Source organism: Loxodonta africana, chromosome X (genome assembly GCF_030014295.1).
Source record: "Loxodonta africana isolate mLoxAfr1 chromosome X, mLoxAfr1.hap2, whole genome shotgun sequence".
NCBI lineage: Eukaryota > Metazoa > Chordata > Mammalia > Proboscidea > Elephantidae > Loxodonta > Loxodonta africana.
Window position 1 is genome coordinate 101965682 of NC_087369.1, and position 22775 is coordinate 101988456.

The 22775-nt window shown below is 35.5% G+C and overlaps 1 protein-coding gene across 2 annotated transcripts in view; it reads left to right on the plus strand.

Moving 5' to 3' along the window:
* Positions 1 to 22775, plus strand: part of KLHL4 (kelch like family member 4) — a 130359-nt gene that overhangs the window by 97801 nt on the left and 9783 nt on the right. The window contains exons 4-7 of one of the 2 annotated variants that reach the window (XM_003412701.4): positions 8873 to 9069; positions 13036 to 13248; positions 16145 to 16331; positions 21429 to 21653. In XM_003412701.4, coding sequence (XP_003412749.1) covers positions 8873 to 9069; positions 13036 to 13248; positions 16145 to 16331; positions 21429 to 21653 — 822 coding nt within the window. The remainder of the gene's footprint in view (positions 1 to 8872; positions 9070 to 13035; positions 13249 to 16144; positions 16332 to 21428; positions 21654 to 22775) is intronic. The other variant, XM_023551415.2, reaches the window with a different exon arrangement.

A 22775-nucleotide genomic window follows, 5' to 3' on the forward strand; every position in this document is an offset into this window, starting at 1 on the left:
GGACTCATCATTGTTCTTTTTCATTGCACAGTATTCCATTGTGTGTATGTACCATAATTTGTTTATTTGTTCATCTGTTGATGGGCATTTTGTTTCCATCTTTTTGCTATTGTGACTAGTGCTGCAATGAACATGGAGGTGCATGTGTCTATTTGTTTGACGGCCCTTCTCTATGATATATTCCTAGGAATGGGATTTCTTGATCATATGGTATTTCTGTTTGAAGCTTTTTAAGGAAGCACCATACCGTTTTCCAAAGTGACTGTACCATTTTACATTCCCAATAGCAGTTCATAAGAGTTCCAGTCTTGGTACAACCTCTCCAACATTTGTTATTTTCTGGTTTTTGGAATAATGCCAGTATTGCCGGGGTGAGATGGTATCTCAATGTAGTTTTGATATGCATTTGTCTAGTGGATAATGATTGCAAACATTTCCTTATGTGTCTGTTAGCCACCTGAATGCCTTCTTTCGTGAAGTGTCTGTTCATATCTTTTGCCCATTTTTTAATTGGATTATTTGTCCTTTTTGTTGTAGAGATGTTGCAGTGTCTTGTAGATTTTAGAGATTAAACCCTTGTTGGGTATGTTGTAGTCAAATTTTTTTCCCAGTCTGTGGGATCTGTTTTTATTCTTTTGATGAAGTCTTTCGATGAGCATAAGTGTTTGATTTTTAGGAGCTCCCAGTTATCTAGTTTCCCAGTTATCTAGTATTTGTGCATTGTTACTTATGATTTGTATCATATTTATGTCATGTATTAGGGCCCCTAGCATTGCCCCTGTTTTTTCCTCCATGATCTTTATCTTTTAGATTTTATATTTTGGTCTTTGATTTATTTTGAGTTAGTTTTTGTGTATGGTGTGAGGTATGGGTCCTGTTTCACTTTTTTACAGATGGACATCCAGTTATGTCACCACTGTTTGATAAACAGGGTGTCTTTTCTCCACTTAACAGACTTTGGGCCTTTGTCAACTATCAGCTGTTCAAGGATGGATTTGCATCTAGGTTCTCAGTACTGTTCCCTTGGTCTGTGGGTTTGTTGTTGTATCAGTACCAGGGTGTTTTGACTACCATGGCTGTATAATAGGTTCTAAAATCAAGTAATGTGAGGCCTCCCACTTTGTTCTTCAGTAATGCTTTTCTTATCTGGGGCCTCTCCCCTTTCCATATAAAGTTGGTGATTTATTTCTCCATATCATTAAAGAATGCTGTTGGAATTTGGATTGGGATTGCATTGTATCTGTAGATCGCTTTGGGAAGGATTGACATTTTCACAATGTTGAGTCTTCCTGTCCATGAACATGGTATGTTTTTCCACTTATGTAGGTCTCTTTTGGTTTCTTACAGTAGTGTTTTGTAGTTTTCTTTGTATAGATCTTTTATGTTCCTTGTTAGATTAATTCCTGTGTACTTTATCTTCTTGGGGGCTATTGTAAATGGTATTCATTTGGTGATTTCCTTTTTGAAGTTGTCTTTGTTGCTGTAGAGGAAACCTGCTGATATTTGTATGCTAATCTTGTATCCTGCTACTTTGCTGAAATCTATTTGTTTCAGTAGCTTTCTTGTGGATTCTTCTGTGTATAAGATGTTATCATCTGCAAATAGGGATAGTTTTACCTCTTCCTTACCAATTTGGGTGCCCTTTATTTCTTTTTCTTGCCTTATTACTCTAGCTAGGACTTCCAGCACAATGCTGAATAAGAGTGGTGATAAAGGGCATGCTTGTCTGGTTCCTGTTCTCAAGGGGAATGTTTTCAGTCTGTCTTCATCTAGAATGTTGTTGGCTGTTTGCACTGTATAAATGTTCTTTATTAAGTTGAGGAATTTCCCCTCTATTCCTAATTTGGAAACCCTGGTGGCGTAGTGGTTAAGAGCTGCGGTTGCTAACCAAGAGGTCAGCAGCTCGAATCTGCCAGGCACTCCTTGGAAACTCTATGGGGCAGTTCTGTTCTGCCCTATAGGGTCACTATGAGTCGGAATCGATGCAGTGGCACTGGGTTTTTTTTTTTTTTATTCCTAATTTGCTGAGAGTTTTTATCATGAATGAGTGCTGGACTTTTGTCAAATGCCTTTCCTGCATCCGTTGATAAGATTGTGTGGTCCTTTTGTTTTATTTATATGGTGGATCACATTGATTGATCTTCTAATATTGAACCATCCCTGCATACCTGGTGTGAATCCCACTTGGTCATGATATATTATTTTTTTGATATGCTTGTAAACTCTATTGGCTAGAATTTTGTTGATAATTTTTGTGTCTTTATTCATGAAGAATATTGGTCCATAGTTTTCTTTTTTTGTGGTGTCTTTGCCTGGCTTGGTATCAGGGTTATGCTGGCTTCATAGAATGAGTTCAGGAGTATCCTTTCATTTTCTATTGCTCTCAAGCAGCTTTAATAGTATTGGTGTTAACTCTTCTCTGAGAGTTTGGTAGAATTCTCCAGTGAAACCATCCAGGCCAGAACTTTTTATTGGGAGGGAGTTTTTTTTATTGCCTCTTCAGTCTCTTCTTTTGTTATGTGTTAGTTTAGTTTTTCTACCTCAGTTTGTGTTAGTTTAGGTAGGTAGTGTGTTTCTAGAAATTTTTCCATTTTCTCTAGACTTCCGAATTTGTTGGAGTACAATCTTTTATAGTATTCTGTTATGATCCTTTTTATTTCAGTTGGGTCTGTTGTGATATCACCCGCTCATTTCTTATTTGGGTTATTTGCTTCATCTCCTGTTTTTCTTTTGTCATTTTGGCCAGTGGCTAGTTGTTTCTGCTGATCTTTTCAAAGATCCAGCTTTTGGTGTTGTTGACTCTTTCAATTGTTTTTCTGTTCTCTATTTCGGTTATTTCTGCTCTAATCTTCATTATTTCCTTTCTTCTGGTGCCTAGGGGCTTCTTTTGCTGCTCTCTTTCTATTTGGTTGAGTGTAGGGTTGATGTTTTGACTTTTGTCCCTTTCTTCTTTTTTGACTTTTGAGTTTATTGTTATAAATTGACCTCTAAGCATTGCTTTTGCTGTGTCCTGAACATTTTGGTAAGATGTGTTTTCATTCTCATTTGATTCTATGATTTTTTTTTTATTCCATCCTTGATTTCTTCCATTACCCAGTAGTTTTTAAGTAAGGTGTTGTTCAGTTTCCATGCGTTTGATTTTTCTTTCCTTGCCCCTTCTGTTACTGATTTCTGCTTTTATGGCATTATGATCAGAGAAAATACTTAGTATTATTTCAATGTTTTGGATTTTGTTAAAGCTTTCTTTGTGGCCTAAAATGTGGTCTATTCTGAAGAATGTTCTATATGCATTGGAAAAGAATGCATACTTTGAGGCTGTTGGGTGAAGTGTTCTGTATATGTCTATGAGCTTGAGTTGGCTGATCTTTACATCTTCTGTATCAATTTTATTGAGTTTCTAGATGTTCTGTCCTTCACCGAAAGTGGTGCATTGAAGTCTCCTACTATTATTGTGGAACTGTCTATTTCTCTTTTCAATGCTGTTAGAGTTTGTTTTATGTATTTTGGAGCCCTGTCATTGCATGTGTATATATTTATTAAAGTTACGTTCTCTTGGTATAATTGACCCTTTAATCATTATATTGTGTTCTTCCTTATCTTTTATGGTGGACTTTGCTTTAAAGTCTGTTTTATCAGAGATTAATATTGCCACTTCTGGTTTTTTTTTTTTTTTTTGGTTGTTTGCTTGATAATTTTTTTCCATCCTTCGAGTTTTAATCTTTTTATGTTTTTGTGTCTGAGGTGTGTCTCTTGTAGACAGCATATAGTAGATATATCGTGTTTTTTTTAATCCATTGTGCCACTTCTCTCTTTACTGGTGCATTTACGCTATTTACTGTGTAATTATTTATAGGTATGAGTTTACTGCTGTCATTTTGATGTATTTCTTATGTGTCTGTGAGTGTGTGGTGTTGACATTTTCTTTGTTCCACTTAATTTTCTATGCTGAGTTCTTTTTTATGTATTTTCTTTTCATCCCTTTTATTATTGTTGATTTTATGTTTACAGAGTGTTTATGTTTTTCTTCTTTTTTTATTTTGATGGGTAGGTTTGTTAACTTCCTTTGTGGTTACTTTGGAATTTACGTTTATTTTTCCAAGTTTAAGCCAGTCTTTTATTTCTTGATAGTGCCTTGACTTCCTCTCCATATGGAAGTTCTATGACTACACTGTTTATTCCCTCTTTTTTGTTTTGATGTTGCCATCATTTACATATTGATGTCTCTGGTTCCCTATTTTCAGTCTTTTAGCTTTGATTTGTTTTTATGAATTCTATCTCTAGATTGATAACTGCTTGATCTGTCCTGTGTCCTAGTCTTGAATTGTTGTCTGATGTTGTTGGTTCTTTAACCAGAGGACTCCCTTTAATATTTCTTATGGTTTTGGTCTGGTTTTTATAAATTCCCTTATTTTCTGTTTATCTGGAAATGACCTAATTTCACCATCATATTTGAGAGACAGTTTTGCTGGATATATAATTCTTGGCTGGCAATTTTTTTTTTTTCCCTTCACGGATTTACATGTCATGCCATTGTCTTCTTGCCTGCATGGTTTCTGCTTAGTAATCTGAGCTTAGTCTTATTGGTTCACCTTTGTAGGTGACTTTTCATTTATTTCTGACTCTCTTAGGATTCTTTGTCTTTGGTTTTGCAAATCTGATTTTGATATGTCTTGGTGAATTTCTTTGGGGGTCTGTCATGTATGGGGTTTGTCGAAATTCTTGTGTAGATATCTTCCTGTCTTTCATGTTATTAGGGAAATTTTCTGCCAGCAAATCAACAGTTTTCTCTGTTTTCTGTTATCCTCCCCTGTTCTGGTACTCTGATCACTCATAAGTTTTTTCTCCTGATAGTATCTTACATAATTGTTAGGCTTTCTTCATTATTTTTTTTTTCATTCTTTTTTTCTGATTTTTCTTCAAACAAGTTGGTGTCAAGGAATTTATCTTCAATCTCACTAATTCTGACTTCACTTGTCTCTATTTTGCTCATATCACCTTGTATTGAATTGTCTAATTCTGAAATTTTATTGTTAGTTTTTTTTGATTTCTAGTTGCTGTCTCTGTATGGTTTCTAAAAAAAAAAATGGTTTCTAGCACCCGTTTATTCTGTCATTTTGTTCTTGTATTATTTTCCTGAATTATTCTGTTGCTTTGTCTGTGTATTCCTTGGCTTGGTCTTAGTTTTGCCTGATCCTCTCCCTGATCTCTTGAAGAGCTCTGTATATTAGTCTTTGGAATTCTTTATCAGATAGTCCCATTGTCTTATTTTCCTCTGGAAGGTTTTCCAGTTCTTTATTTTGGTTGCTTGCTGGAGCCATCTTGTTATGATTCTTCATGTGATTTGATGTTGACTGTTGTCTCCGAGGCATCAATAAGTTATTATATTTATTTATTTTTATTTACTGCATCCTGTATTTTTGTTTAATTTTGTTTTGTTATGTCCAGTAGGCTGTGCATGTGTGCTGATTAGTTGTTGGTGTCATTTTAGCTCACAAGTCCTGTCTCCAGGTGGTCAGAGCAGCTACTAGGTATGTAAGCCCAGTAGTCTGTTCACCATTCTTGTGTGGGCGTGGTGGTTCAGGGAGCAGATATTCTGGTCACTGATCACCAATTTTGTGGTGTGGAGACTCTTGCCTACAGTCCTAGGTATGCAGGGCTGCATGGGGGTATTCGGAGCAGCCACAGGTCTCTGGTTGCAGGCAGGGTGCTGTTGGCTGCTCCCAGATGCCTAGTTGGAGGGCGTGTCCCTATCTGCTAGAACACATAGCAGAGAGGGTAGTACAGCCAGGCCTTATGTACCTGGTGCTGTTGGCTAGAGGGATTGAGAGTCACCACTAATTCTCAGGCCACTGTCTTGGGCAGCTAGATAGAGTGGGTGGTACTGCCAGCCCTCTGGCCCCTAGTGTAGGTGGATGAGACTCCTTTTTAGGGGATGAAGCAGTATCGAATGTCACAAATCTGTAGCTCCACTTTGGCTGTGGCAGGTGAAAATGGGCTTCAGGTAGATGCCCTGCCTGTTTCATGTTAATGAGGGCATGCAATATTATATCAGCCCATAAGGCACTGGGGCGGGGATGAAGGGCACTACAAGTCCGTGGACCCCCTATGCTAGTGGCTGGGTGAAGGGGCAGAGCTTCTAGACCTGCTGTGTGTTCCCAGGTTGGGGGCATGACACTGCTGAATGCTGCTGGACTGGTGTTGGAGTGAGGTGGGGGGTGGGTGAGGGGAAGGGAGTGCTTCTCAGATGTGGAGCTCTGGTAGGGGGAGGAGTTATGGTGTCAGCATGAGTGGTGGGTTGGGAGCTTTCATTAAACTTTTGCAGGTCTGGTGTCACTCCCGTTTGGTTCTGGAGGCGCGTGCATTTTTGCTGCCGCTTGGCTGTGCCAGATGAAGTATGCCTTGGCTTGGGATGTTGTTGCTTGCCTTAGCCCATGCGTGCTGTGCAGACTCAGGTAGCAGGACACTGGTGATCCCACTATCTGTAGTTCCCCATTTCTGCTGCTTTTGAATTTTCTCTCCTTCCTACCTGCTGCTCAGTCTGATTCTTCAGCTTTGTCTTTTATGATTGGGGTTTCTAGATTGTCATATACATTTGATTCAGTTGTTTTTTCAGGTCTTTGTTGTAAGAGAGATGACAGGAAGCATCTGATTATTCCACCATCTTGGCCCTGCATCCAGGGCACAGAATTTCTATTTGGGGTAATGAAAATGCTCTGGAATTAAATAGTTGTAATATTTGTACAACTTTGTGAATATGCTAAAAAACACTGAATAGAAGGGCAAATTTTTATTGTATGTGAATTATCTCTGAAAAGAGAGAAAGAGGAATGGGAGGAGAGGAATTGATGTCGCTGAGTATATATGGATATAGAAGTATACATACAAATTTTTATTTCACACTTTCCCTTACTCCCCAGCCCCATAATACAGCATAGTAAGATTTTGTGTAGATGAGGGGTGTGGCTTAATTTTATAAGAGAAAGGCGATTGTGAAATGGACTGTGGGAAAGAAGAACTTGTGTGATGACACCTGTTTTTCGAGCAAACCATTTTTAAGGAAGTGTACATATGGAATTTGAAGTTCTGAAAATATGTTACGAAAAAAATATATATATATATTTGCCTTATAAAGGTTTTATGTACTTCTGGTGTACATAGTATACATAGTACATCCAATGGGGGCAGTTCTACTCTGTCCTATAGGGTCACTGTGGTTGGAACTGACTCGATGACAGTGAGTTCGGTTTTTTCTTTTTTTTGGTTTAGTGGTATGCATACTCCTATTTGAAGAACACTGTTCTAACAAAATAACTTACAAATTTCACTTTTTTTCACCCCCCCCCCTTCAGTACCCACTGTTCTGACAAGAATTTCAAACAAAAAATTTCCCTAATGTTCTAAAATTTCTACAGACTTCCTTATATCATAAGGTGGAATAGAACTTTCTTTAATCTTCATAAAGACTTCTGTTATCTTTTCAAGGCTTTCAAGGATTTTATTTCTCCTACATGCTGCATTTTAACCTATTCCTATAAAACATCTTTTGTTCTCAATCAACCTTTTCTTCTAATCATGTGTATACCAAGATAATTCAGCCAGCTGGCTAGTCTTTTCTTTTTCTCTTTAATGAGGTAAAACCTGCACCCAGCTAGAAACAGCCTTTCTTAAGCATTTTCATAACTGAATACACTATAATATATGGATTCCTTTATAGTGTATCCTAAACCTTTATGATTGAAGTATTCCTATTAATGACTATTCTTCTTAATAACCAGGCCAAATTTCAATGTCTATAGTAGGTTGAATCTTTAGATCCGAATGTGAGAATAGTTCATACTTCTCTGGGTCTCATGAGATATGGGCAGCACTCTGTCTTCAAAATCCAGGACAAGAAACAACACAGGAATGTCTGCTGGTGGAAAGATCGGACCCCTTTACAACAAATTTTACAGATTGAACTAAGTATAGAGAATATCACAGTATGTATTACTGTTTTCTGTATGGTTATGCAACCATATAGGATCCATATTAAGGTATTTTACAAGTCAAGAATATAAAAGAATAGTTTATATGAGCCATAGGAAACATCATTCTTTATAACATTTATATATAACATTGCTAAATAATAAAAAATATAGAAAAGTAACTTACTCTGTTTACAATAGTTCATCAATAATACTTGTTGTAAAAATAATAAAATATATTAATAGAAAATAGCTTAAATTACTTCCGATCTTTTTTTTTTTTTAGACTTTTTTTTTTTAATGCAGACTTTTTAAGCAGAGCCTGATTCTCATATCTAGGAAAATGATCATATAAGCAGTTCTCCTTTTGTGGACTCCAGGACACGTTTTCTTCCTTTTGTTATGGTGCCGGGGTCAATTCCAGGCATAATATTTGGGCAAAGACATCCTAACCAGCTAATAAATGTAGATGGAGAAATGGACATATAAGTTCAATGCTATTCTTAGTCACCAAGATGTTTAAAAAAAAAAAAAAAAAGATGTTTAGCTCCGCACAAATGACAGTTTCCTTTATGATCCTTATACAGTATAATATAGTGCTCCTTGAGTCATAACGTAAACAGTTTTTGATATAAGATTTAACTGCTGTTTTTGTTTCCAATGGCAGTGTTCATTGTTCATTTGCTGCAGTTGTTTTTGGTAATCTAGCCTAGCTCTCCTCAGCCACCTGATTAGTGTTTATACCCTGGCTCCCTTGTGTAAGTCAGCCTCGAGAGGTGTACCAAGAGAGGGTGCATTAGAAAATATAGCCTTAGTAGAGAGCAAAGTTGAAAACCACAACTAGCTAGCACATTTGTGTATTACTTTACGGAACATATAATCATTCTTTACTTTTTCAAACCACCTAGGTGTCCTGCAATTGAAAGAAGAAACTATTGAAAGTTTGCTGGCTGCAGCTTGTCTACTGCAGCTGACTCAAGTCATTGAAGTCTGTAGCAATTTTCTCATAAAGCAGCTCCATCCTTCAAACTGCTTAGGGATTCGATCCTTTGGAGATGCCCAGGGCTGCATGGAGCTCCTGAAGGTGGCACATAAATACACAATGGTAAAATAAATTGATTCAAATTATCTTGTAGTAATAGGATATTAACACAATATCTAACTTACTGATTATTTAACATATATGTGTGTATATATATACTTTTCAAAGTAAGACTATATTATGTCAAGATAAAACTAATAAACAACATAAATTTATACAACCTAGCAAATGACTTGCATAGAATATATATTGGATACAAATATTTGTCTGGTTGAGCTGTACTCAAACAAGTTTCTCATTTTGGGAACTCAGAGGTTTAATTTTAATTAATTTTATGTCTCAAATTTTGTATTCATAGCTAGGGAGGATGAAAATTTTGCCATAAGATAAATTATGAAAATGAGTATTTGAAGTCAAATTAATAGAATCAAGAAAATATTAATTCCATGATGTTTTTTTGTGTTGTTAGAATTTCTATTTGTAAAATTATACAAATTAAGATTCCTAGTGAAAGTTAAATGTTATTCAGTAAGGAACAATACTATTACTAGTGGATTGATATTAACTGGAAGAGTTTAAGAACTACCAAATTAGTAAATCAGACAATTTTATTGAACGGATTTCTTGTGTCTCAATAAAAAGTGTACTTTAGTTAAAAACAATTGACAGTTCAGTCCTTTAATTTATACTAACTCAAAACCCCTCTCAATTCCATTAGAAATTATAATAAATGAGCATGTTTGTATGTGGTAATTCTTTAAAAGTTGCATAGGATAAAACCATCTTTAGTCAAGTGTCTGAAAGTCAAATGAAATATAGACTCTTTTTTTTTTAGAGAGATAAGAAAAATTAGACACGGAAATATTAAATAAACCCTACTGTAAGTGCTAATGTTTCCCTGATGCAAAGAAGAAAGTAAATTTGTTAAACCTCTGAAGCTTGGGAAGGCACACGAGGTCAATCTTTCCGTGAAACTGAATCAAAACAAATATTTCAAACTAATAAAATCGCTCCACATATTTTTTAAGATTAAAAAACAAAAAGCAAATGCACAGAAGTGACAATAGAGAATTGTACCCAAAAATAGTAAGCAAAACCAGCCTTACAGTTTTGGAACTGAGATGCATATAAGTAAAGAGTATTTTTCTAGAACTTTATACAGAACTTAACATTGTCAAGTCTCTAAAATTTGAATTTTCTAGAAGTTTCTTGTGAAACTTCCCCCTCCTCCTACCCGAAGTCATTGTTCAAATTTGAAATTCCAAACCTATTGGTGAAACAATACTACTATGTGGAGAATCACATTATAATGGATTGGCGTTTTAAATCATGTCATTCTGTTATGCTATTTATATCACTGTGTCCTAAATACAGATGTCATATAATCTAAAGAAACAGCAGTTATATAGTTCAAAGGTTAATCCTACCACAAAAGCCAAGCATGAACACTTCCTGTTAAATTACTTAAAGTCTTGAACTAAGTATTAACAGTTTCCTGACTGGTATCTTACTCTTGCAGACAAAACACATTCTGATAAACAGCTTGAATTATTTTTGTAGCTCAAAATGAACTTGTCTTCCTTTTCCTATTATGTGACCAAAACTAAGTGTTAATGCAGGATGTGCATAAAAACACGATACTGCTGTCTCCTTTAATCCTCCATCTTCAGTCATGTTAGTATCTATTGTGAATGCAGTCAAAATAGGCAAATTTCTTGTTATTATAATGCTTTCGTAATACTGGATTACAGTATTAGAAAGTAATTTTAATGTCTAAGAATAATGTTAAACACTTTTAGGTATTAAATTATAATCATGTAAATTTAAATCTTCTGAATCAATGAAGCATTCAGTAAGTAGCCTATATTCGTTTAATTAGATTGATAGCAATACAAATGTCAATTAAAAAATGATTAGCAAGCCCACGGCACAAAAGAAGATTCTTGGAAATAAGTATACAAAGTGTTTACCTTGAAATTAGGAACAAAATAATTCCAAAGTAAAACAATTTAAAATTAGTTTTAAGCATAACTAGTTATTTATCTACAGTACTGGATACTGCAGTGCCACATGTACTTTGAGCCAATAAATTTATTTTTTATTTAAAGTAATGTACTGCATTGTCCAGTAATTTTCAATAGTCTCATCAGGTAGCGACGGCACTGGGTTTTTTTGGTGGGTCTCATCAGGTGGCAACTCTGCAACCATAACAAACTCAATCAGCACTGTAAATTCTGGGTATATCTAGATATGACCACAATATCAAATATTTTTAGTCATTTCTTAACTCTTTCAAATGCATAATCAATTTCATGGACTATGTTCTGATCCACATTAGCCTTTGAGTATTGTACACTGAGTCAGTCTCTTTCTTTCTTCCTTCTTTCTTTTCTCTCTCTCTCTCACTTTATTTTTTGTTTTCTGTTCTTTCATTGAGGAGTGGATAGAAAGGACAGTATGTGTGATCTGGATATGGGACTTTTCATAATATTACCACAGCTTCAGAGTTTACATATAATACAAGTAATAGTAACTATAAATTTCATTAAAAATTATGTCATTTGTGAGAGGCAGTTGCAGTATTGCACAAATCTCAGTAGACATTATGTCAGAAGACTTAGGTTTGAGTTCACACATTGCCACTTACTACCTAATAGACTAGACAATTCATATAGCCTGTTTTATAATCATAATAATTCCACCTCCTCACAAGGTAAAGGTGGTGATGGCTTAATACTTGTGACAGAATTCTGTAATGTGTGAAGTGCTGTACAAGTGTAATATATTAGTAGTAGTACTGTCATCATTTTTTGCTACAAGTGAGAAGGTTTTCAACCAGGGGCACCTGCTACATTAAGAACATTTCTCTCCCGATTGCTTGTCTTGGTCACGAGAATGTTCTTTGCCTAAATAGGCAAGTTGGTTTGGAACTTATGTCATCACAGCTTCCTGATAATCTGGTAGGTCAATCAACCTTGATGATTATCATATAAATTATTTTTCTTTTAGGATAACTCAGTTCTATAATGACTAATCTCAAAGTAGAGGTGAGGAGTTATGTGATTTCTCTAGACCTCCCCCAATTTATTCAGAGGCTGTCTTAAGCTGCTTCTAGAATATGTTTATTGTGCAAACATAAGTTGCCACGTAGATATGTTTATTTCCATTTCAGAAGTATATTTTATTGTGTAGGTCCTCACTATGAAAAATGTTGAAAAAGGTAATTGTGTTGTCAAAGAAAGAATATATACTATGTATAAAATGGAGAAATACAGTAGTGTTTTGAAGAAAAAACAGAGCTGCCTAAAATTTCGTAATTGACCAAATATGAGGTATATTATATAAAAGTTGAAAGACAGCTTCTCACTCTCCCAAAAACAAACAAAAAACACAAACTTCATAGGAGTCCTTTTTATATTATACTGAATCTGTAGATTTTTATCCATTGTAAAAGGATAACTTTGCCCTCCTCACTCAATAGATCATGCTTTTCCAAAAAAGGAAATATTTTTTCATTAATCTCTTCCAATATTTAGGTATCTGGGAACCAGATGAGCACCACTCTCATCTCGAAGGGGTTCTGTCTGTTGCCTTGAATGCACAGCCCTAGCTAACACTCCCAGGCCTTCAAAATAGCCTCTACCTTGAAAACTTTCAGTCTTGCTCTGAGGGTTTTTGGCTGAAGACCAAGTTAACATTAGCAAGCACTGGAATCATGAGCTGTTGTTGTCACATTCAATGGCAGGGAGGGAAAACACTGCTATAAGCTGAAGCTTCTCCCCTCATGTGAAGCAGTTAGGGGCTTTCTTTGTGTTCAATAAATAATTCCCAGTGGACTCATTTGACTTAGTTTCAGAGGGCTCCTCACTTCCTGCTGTTACGGGTAGCAATAGCATCTATTTGTAATAAATGGATATATCTGCCTCTCTGGCCTTTTCTGAAGTTTATCTAGTAAAATACTTTGATGAGTTTATTTTGTTAAGACATTTCTGAAGTACCAAGTCTCAGTAGAAGACCTTTCTTTTCTAGGAACACTTCATCGAGGTAATAAAGAACCAAGAATTCCTTCTGCTTCCAGCTAATGAAATTTCAAAGCTTCTGTGCAGTGATGACATTAATGTACCCAATGAAGAAACCATTTTCGATGCTCTAATGCAGTGGGTGGGACATGATGTGCAGGCTAGGCAAAAAGACCTGGCGATGCTGCTTTCTTACATCAGGCTGCCATTACTTTCACCACAGGTATGGAAATTTACTCAGGTAAAGTAAATCATAGTTCTAAACTACCACTAGGCACTAATCTAAATCCTTATTTTATTCAGAGGATTAGTTGTAATTGGAGTAAACAGGGTTTGTTTCCCAGAAGGATATATCCAGCTTTCAATTAGTGGTAATTAACAGAGAAAGAGGAAACGCGGATTAAAAAAAAAATAATACATATAATTGCTAAACTTCAGAATACTCATTAGTGTTAGTTTGTTTCCTTTCTCACCAAATAGCATTTTATAACAAGCAGAAAAAATGACTAACCCTTTTTCTTCCCCTTCCCACCTTCTAGGTGGGCTCTCATAATCAGTAAGCCTCCTAGAGGAGACCCTAGGAAGGAGTCAGTTCCAGGATAATACCTACTAAGTAGCATACTATAATCATTTCACATACACTAGTGCATCACTATAATGACATCTTCATTGCTCATGCTGAGGATTACGGTAAAGATGATTATATACAGACACTCATGTACAAAATTCATGATTGACCCTCCTCATACTCAGTTTTGAAGCCGTGGTGGTACAGTGGTTAAGAACCCGGCTGCTAATCAAAAGGTTGGCAGTTCGAATCCACCAGTCACTCCTTGGAAACCCTGTGGGGCACTTCTGCACTGTTCTGTAGGGTCACTGTGAGTCAGAATCGACTCAACAGCAACAGGTTTATACTGAATTTTATAGTATGTGTAGGTTCGTAAAGCTGGAGTATAGTCCCACTACTATATGAATATGTTGCACATACGCATTTTATATTTACTGAGCCTGTGGCTGCTAAAGGGGAAACCCTCATGGCGTAGTGGTTAAGAGCTATGTCTGCTAACCAAAAGGCTGGCAGTTCAAATCTACCACATGCTCCTCGGAAACTCTACAGGGAAGTTCTACTCTGTCCTATAGGGTCACTATGAGTCGGAATCGACTCTGCGGCAACGGGATGATGATGATGATGTAGCTAAAGTCATCAGACATTGTCACATCAGGACAGAAGGGCCATGTCTGACCTTAATGGATCAGTAGTTTCATAGACATTAAAATTAATGATTTTTCAACAGCATTACTAATTAAAAATTAACATTGAAAAAATAGATTGTTAATGTGCTAACAGTTTTTCCCATATTTTTCATTTTAGCTGTTAATTAAATCAGATGGAGTTAAATATTTGCTGTTAATAATCTATATGCAACAAAAGAACATTGAGTGTCATCCTGAGTATAGTAAATTGATCCAAAGGTCAAGGCAGTAGTAGCACCAAAAAGAAAAATGTTAACATGTATGTGTAACTTTAAATCTGCAGTTCTAAACCTGGAATTGATGGATGAGCTTCAGAATCTGTAGAAAATTGTATGTTTGTATGTATGTACATTTATGTGTGCTCTTCTGGAGAGAAGATCTGTATCATTCACTTATCAGATTCTCTAAGGCAGAGCTATTCAGAATATCCCTGGACCAGCAACATCGCCATCACCTGGGAGCTTGTTACAAATGTGATTTCTTAGGTCAATGAATCTGTGTTTTAACGAGTTATCCACATGTTTCTTATATATGCTAAAGTTTGAGATGCATTGGCCTAAGGGATCAGAGATCCTTAAATTTACAGTACTTTAAGTCTATATGACATTCCTTCAGCAAAGTGCTTAGTTTGAATTCCTCTTACTTTATCCAGCGCAGAAACAGAGCCAGTGATGCCTTCACATCCCACTACTGAGTATGCCTTATGCTCAGAATGTGGACTGTGTGAACCTTTCGTGGAGATGGTAGTGGTGGGGAATAGCATATAGAATATATAGACTTTCTGATAAAATACAAAAGTGACCTTAAAAGTATATTTTATAATTAAACTATATGTAGAAGATAGTTATGAATCTCTGAAGAAAACGTTTGGGGCCGGGGCGGGGGGTGGGAGGGGAGGGAAAGGACATTACATAGCCCAGTTCTCAAACCTTTTTCCAGCAGCACATGCATTCAGGATATTCCTAGGGTCTCATCAGCTAAGTCAAAGCAGTGATCCACCGTAGATTACAGGTGGGGTGATAACAAAGTTGGGGTTAACTAGTGCAGAGCAAGAAACTTTAGGTAAGTTTTACAGATTGATTAGCATCTCCATGCCACTGACCTACTTGCTATGCCTCCCCTGTGTCCTGTGATACAGAGGACCTAAAAATCTAAGAAACCAATCTAATCTGACCCTTAAAAACATTCTGAAAGAAACGCTGACTTCCTTCCAAATCCTCTCAGGAAAAAATACCTTACCTAGCTTTTTATCCTATTCAGTTAAGGTTTTATCGTCTGCCAGGTAATGATGGAGTCGCTATGAGTTGATTGATCATCTATTTTTGCACATGTGTTAGCTAGTTACTTGTGCATGTACCTTAACCCAATTAAAAACCACTTGCTTTCAGGATACCCTACATGCGTCATTTAATGATAAAAGATGCAGTCCTATGGGTGATATTATTTTAACTGGGCATGTTTGGACCACTGCAAAGAAAAAAATTCACAAAGAAGGTGGATAGCTACATGCAGTAGACTGGGAGATTCTCGCTTTATGCAGACTTAGCCATTCTCTTTGACCGCTTTCAGTTAACACTTTTTGTGAGTTCTTTTTCATCCTCATTCTTTCAGATCGTATGTGTACATATTCAAAAGACAAATTATATATCAATAAAATAGATCTGCACACATCATTAACTATGACTATGAGGCTTTTAGCCCTTTAAAAATGTGAAGTGAAAATAAAGGTCTCTTACTAAGTAATTTAAAATATTAAATAATAAAACTTATGCATTTGAATTAGTTCCAGTTTTCTTAAAAGCTATATAAACAAATATAGGTTCTTTCTAATGGTGGACTGGTAGACATGCATCATTATTTTGCAGTTACTGGCCGATCTTGAAAACAGCTCCATGTTTGCTGGTGATCTTGAATGTCAAAAGCTTCTGATGGAAGCTATGAAGTATCATCTCTTACCTGAAAGAAGACCTATGATGCAAAGCCCTCGGACCAAACCTAGAAAATCAACTGTGGGGGCGCTCTATGCTGTGGGAGGAATGGATGCTATGAAAGGTAATAGGAACAAATTAATTAATTTTAGAAAGTGTCTTCTTTCAGAAAAAGGAAGTATATTAACAAAAAAAAAATTAACAACATTCTCCAAATTATGAGGGTGTAATAAAGGCATGTTTAAATAAGTGCATCTAAAACTAATTTTCACAAATAGGGTACTCTGTAATTTTGTGACCTCATTTCTTACATTATGGAATTTAACCCTTTCATTATTGTTGCCTAAACTCTTAACAAGCACTTTTATTTTATGGAAGCAGTTTTTTATTTTGGCTATTAGATTTGCAGTATTAAATATTTTCAGAGAAAACTTACTAAAGGTTTATTATAAATGGAAGGAACGGATTACTCCAAATTTGTTTTTTGACAGGAACAGTAAAATGTCCTGCAGCATCTTGCTGTCAGTTTCCTTAGATGCTCAAAGGCCAATTACAAAGAATCTTAAAGGGTTGATCTTGAGATCCATAATTCAAACTTGGAACAAAATAATGACTTTAAATAAGAATGTCATCAGAGAGAATAGGGAAAAGTTTCTGGAGCCATCATCGTTAGCCTGGATCTCTCTTTGAATCCAGTTTTCTGTAGCCCTGCCTCTCGATCACTGATTTCTCAGTCTGTGGACCCATGTTGCTAAAAAAAATGAGAAAATACTTTTTTAATCAAGAGTTGGCTATATAGGAAATAAAATCCACCAACTTAAAGTTTGGCATATCTTATATAGATATTTCATTTAACACCTTGTAGAAAATGATGTAAAGGTCAAAGTTTTGTGCTACTGAAAATCTATTCTTCATTTGATATGTATAACTGGAAATCAGGTACATAGGAAATAGGCCAACTAATCATATACCTACAGAACAAGAGTTTGGGAATGTAGTTATTTGCAAACCTGTAGGATTACTTCACAGAATTAGCATTTTTTAGAAAATAATATGGGATGCTATAATTAATTTAAGCCTATCAACTTTCTGTTTTATTACATTTTGTTGACTAGAATGAATATTAATAGAATTTTAGAAAGTTTCTTTTTCGGTATTTAAATTAAAAAAAAAAAAAAGCTGCCCTCAAGTTGATTCCAACTCATGGCAACCCCAGGTGTTGCAGAGTAGAACTGGACTCCATAGGGTTTTCATGGCTGCGACCTTTTGGAAGCAGATTGCCAGGCCTTTCTTCCAAGGCATCTCTGGATGGGTTTGAACTGCTAACCTTTCAGTTAATAGTCAGTCACTTAACTGTTTGAGACACCCAGGGACTCCTGGTATTTAAATTAAAAGGGTAAAAAAAAAAGGGTACTAAATACAAAATAGGCTTCCTGGGTAGTGTAAGTGGTTAAGCTCTGGACTACTAGCCTGAAGGCTGGCAGTTTGAACCAACTCAGAGACTTCTCGGGAGACAGGCGTGGTGATTTGCTTCCAAAAGCTCACAGCCTTGAGAACCTTGTGTAGTTCAGTTCTATTCTGACACACATGGGTTTCCATGAGTCGGAATCGATTTGACACCTACTAACACAACAACACACACATAAAAAATCCAAATGTAGTTATTTTTAGTTTCTGAATTAATAGTTTTTAAAAAGCCTAAACTGCAAATTGAGGAACAGGAAATTTTGTTATTTGCTTTTGTGTTTTTTTTTTTTTCTGTTATTTTTTTCGACTCCTCTTGCTTAAGTTATAGTTACAGAAAGGAATGTGTTACTAAAAAGTGGTTATCAGTATATACAACTCTTTATTAGTTTCATAAAAATGAGTATAATATAAACCTGTAATTACTAGAGTCTGTTACCACATTTTGGTAAGGAAGGGGGGTGAGACCGTCATTTTGAGATCCTTTGAGCATCTAGTGTTAGAGACGCTATACAGTTTCTGTGAGACATTGTAGACTATTAGAATAGTAAAAACTAGCATTTTGAGTACCCGCTCCTGGATAGGCATTTTGCAAACATATTTTCTAATTTTCACAGTAATGCTAAAAGATGCTATTACCTCCACTTTCCAGATGAGTAAACGAAGGCTCTGAAGGTTAGAAAACCATCTCGAGGGCAAAAATCTAGAAAGACTGAATCTGGAATTCTTACTCAAATTCTCTGTTCCTTTTGCTGCACTCCCACTGTTTTAGAAGAAACAGCAACAACAATAAAACTTCTCCCTCTATTTGAGGATTTTAAAATCTATTGAAGAAATGAAGAAATCTTAGGAACAACAACAAAAATAAAGGAAAGAAGGAAAAGGAAAAAAAACTAAACATTACAGCAAAAACACTAAAGGCATAGGTGTAGCATTTATCTATAAATCAGTATTACTTTAAAAAAGTACCAATTTATATTCTTTCACAAAACTATAAAAAAATTCCTACACACTTGCCTTTTTTTTTTTTAGAATATCATTTCACTTATCTTTTTGTTTAAAGATAATTTCTGAACTTTCACCTTTTGATGTCTAGGAAGCACAGTACTTCCTCAGTCTTTAATTTCCTCTCTTGACTCATATGAGTAACTTGGAATTAGTTGTTAAATATAGATATCACACAGACGGCTGGGGTTAACTACAACTCCTACCATGTACATTGAAGGAACCGTCAAGAAATTGTAAGTATGATTACAGTGTCAAAATAAAATATGGTCAAATGATGAACTTTGGATGTCTTGTACATATAAGGTCTTTAGTAATTTTATTAAAAACTGAGTTCTGAGGAATAATATTACAGGGGATAAGGTAAAGGCTAATATAGTCACTTTTAGACCTTTTTTAAAAAATAGATGGGAGAAATCACTAAATCATATAAATTTCCAAATGCAGGAGCCATAATGTTCCCAAGTAATACTACAAAGTTTGGTTGATTTTGTTCACTACTGAATAGATCATAAGTGAGGGTTAGAAATAAATTGGAAAACAGCACTTGCAACGTAAGAGTGGAATGTTGATTTACACAGAAAAAATTTAAAGTGAGTCCTAAAGAGAGAGAACTACCAAAAATCGATATTATGTCTTTCCCCATCAAAAATAGGGCTGCCACAGTAAGTCAGCTAGCAGATTTACATTTTGATTAGTTGGAGCAGTGGTGGTGGGCAGAGAGCCTGAAGAAATTTTCAGAGTCCAAGACATAAAACTATTTAGTCATAAGTGTTTGTGGCTGCAATAAAGAGGCGTGGGGCAATTTTATCTCCTATATTTAATCTAATGCCTGAAAAAAAATTAACCTGGAAGAAATCAGATGTCTACATTTTTCAGTGCAGATCTTCTATATACAGCTGATTAACATAGCTTTGTACAGTTTCCTAAATATCTCACTATTAATATCTTCATAATCTTAATAATTAGTGCAGCCTAGTCTTCATTTTCTATTTTAATTGGTTCTTTGATAGACCCCACTAATGAAAAGAGAAATAAAAAGTGAAAATAGGAAGAAGCAGATAGGAAGACAGATTTGGGAAGATTGAAATGAGGAAATGAAAAACAACAAACACATTCAGAAAAAAGTTACTGGTTGAAAACAGAGTAAAAGTAGAAGTGAGTTTGTTTATGGATATTTCAGTTTTAACACTATCATCTGAAGATAATTTATTGATCATCTAGGGTAAAAAAAATACCCTATTAAGTGCTATTATTTGTCTTTCGGCCATCACTGATCATCTGAATTCAATGTTAACTCAAATTATGAGTGAAAGATGCAGAGATTAAAAAGAGAGTAAATGAGTACCTCTATATTCACGAGTTTTCATTATGAAAGTTCAAAATCATGAGACATAAATACTTATAGTGCGTTACTTACCCAAAGATTTAAAATTAGAGAAAAGAAACACTGTTTCCACTAAAACAATATGCTTAGAACAGCTTTCAGAAGCAGCTATAGATGTAATATATAATATACATTCAGTTTAAATTTTGAGTTGATATGATCCTATACCATTTTTTTTTGTTTTTTTTATACCATGGCCTTATAACTGTCAATGGATATACTTCAGATGTTATCTGGATTTTTATCATAATTAATGGATTATGTTTTTCCCACAAATCTCCCAGGATCAGAAAAACTGAAATTTGTTTTTGCTTAATCTTATGGTTGACTTTGTACAGTTCGAATGACATTCCCTAAACCTGTCACAAGCTGTCTTAGGTACACTATAAAAAAAAGTGTCAATAATAATTCTTTCATTTCCCACCTTGGTTATTGCTCAGAAGTCTCCCTGCTGTGCAAAATCAGCTTTTACTAAAAAATAGCAACAGCTGTTTTGAATGACTAGTAAGAAGCATTGCCTACAAAATTTACAATTTAATATGGTGGTACTGACAATATCCTATGGCAGTAAACTTGGTATTTCAGTAAATAAGCAGTAAGTGAACACTTGGTAACATATACAGGATGAAATGCCTCAGAATTCTAGACTCATGATTATAATCCTTTGTGCTACCATCATGGAACATTGTGTGAAGCAACACCAAAGACCCTTTAAAAGGAATTTTCACTTCTGGCCCTTTAGTTATATGTCTTTTAATTACACACACACACACACACACACACACAAATAGAATAAAATGGAAAATATAAAGGGACATAAATTAACACATTGAATTATCATAGACAAAACTGTAATAGATGTATAAACATTCAGTAATAAAAGCAAAAAAAAAAAAAAAAACCTGTTGCTGTTGAGTGAATTCCAATTCATAGCAACCCTGTTAGATGGAGTAGACCTTCTCCATATGGTTTCCAAAGAGCTGGTGGATTCGAACTGCCAACCTTTTGGTTAGCATCCTCAGCTCTTAATAGATCCCAATATATTGTGTTGTTGTAAAATATGCTGTTTAAAATGTGCGTTAGTACTACCAGTAGCATAGTCTAGCCAAAGAAGGCTTTATGCAGGTATAAACCATATATATTAAATAAATTATTTTATTCTGGCTCTTCTGTGTGGATCCAGGAGTGGTGAAACATTACCCTTTGCCTTGTCTCAGGGGTTGGAGAATCATCTAGGCTACTTTAGTTTAAGTTGGACTCACTGATGCTGTGCTGTAAGTTGTGGGTACATAAATATGCAAATTATGCCAATTCAGAATTTTAATAGGAAGCAGGTTTTACCATTGTTCAATGTCCCTTTAACAGGTACCACTACAATTGAAAAATATGACCTCAGGACCAACAGCTGGCTACATATTGGCACCATGAATGGCCGTAGACTTCAGTTTGGTGTTGCAGTTATTGATAATAAGCTCTATGTTGTGGGAGGAAGAGATGGTTTAAAAACGTTGAATTCTGTAGAATGTTTTAATCCAGTTGGCAAAGTCTGGTCAGTAATGCCACCCATGTCAACACATAGACACGGCTTAGGTAAGAGCTTAATGTTTTATAGCTTCTAAAGAATGTGTAGTTAGTAGAGTTTTTGTAAAAAATTAAGTCCACATCCTTACTGTTGGGATTTAGCCAAACCCTTGTTAAAATGTCTTCAAAATGCTTAAAAACCTTAAACAAATGATGAAAGGCTGTGAAACTTTCTTCATGTTGCAGAAAGCAAACTTGTTAAGTCCTGCCTCCCTTCGACCAGTATTTTAAAGGGTTTTTGTTTTAGGAGCGTTAGCAAGTTTAAGAAGAGATGCATTATTAAGGATCATAGAACTGCAATCAGGGGGTTTTCTTTAAAGCTCACCTTAGAGAAGAGAGCACTTGATGATAGTGAGGCACTGTGGTCTAGTTAGATGACTCTTATCCCTTCCCACAAGAAGTAAGTCTACATTTTAGCAAAAGCCTTTGGATGCAGGTCCAAAGCAGAGATATTTAGGAAAACTGCTTTGGTTGAGAGCAGCTATGTTATAATTAAGCCAGAGCTCCCCAAGAAGTTTTAGAAAGATGAAATGAGGCCTCCTAGAGAAGTAGGAGACTTTGATATTCCTGAATATTTGCAGGTACATTCTTATTTGTGCTAGACCCCGTAAGTTTTCAGTTTCATGGAGTTCATTAAAAACAGAAGAATTGACTTTTTTTTAAGAATTTCCTTTTATACAGCCAAAAAGAGGCAGAGCCAGGACTGGTATTGTTTGCCTCTAAGTAGCCTGATACATTGTCCATGTCAGATGATACAATATATAATTATTCAGCTCCGTTGTGTCAGCCTGAATCCTAGACATGGCTTAGAAAGCATGTATTAGGGGGAAACCAGAGCACTTTTTTGTTTTTGTTTTTAATTGTTACGGCTAAGTAGGAGGGGTGATGAGGGGATATACCTCTGAGATGCTGATTGAAGTGGTGAAGGTGGGGGAAAAAAAACAATTATGCAGATTCCCAGATCTGATGAAAACCAGTTAGAAAGGAGCTATTCATAATATCTAACAGAGCAAACTTCTAACTAAATCTCCAAAAAGCCCAGTCTGGTTAGGTATTTCTAGGAAATCTTTTTTTTATCCCTATATTAAAAAAATATGGAATCGACTCGACAGCACTGGATTTTTTGTTGGG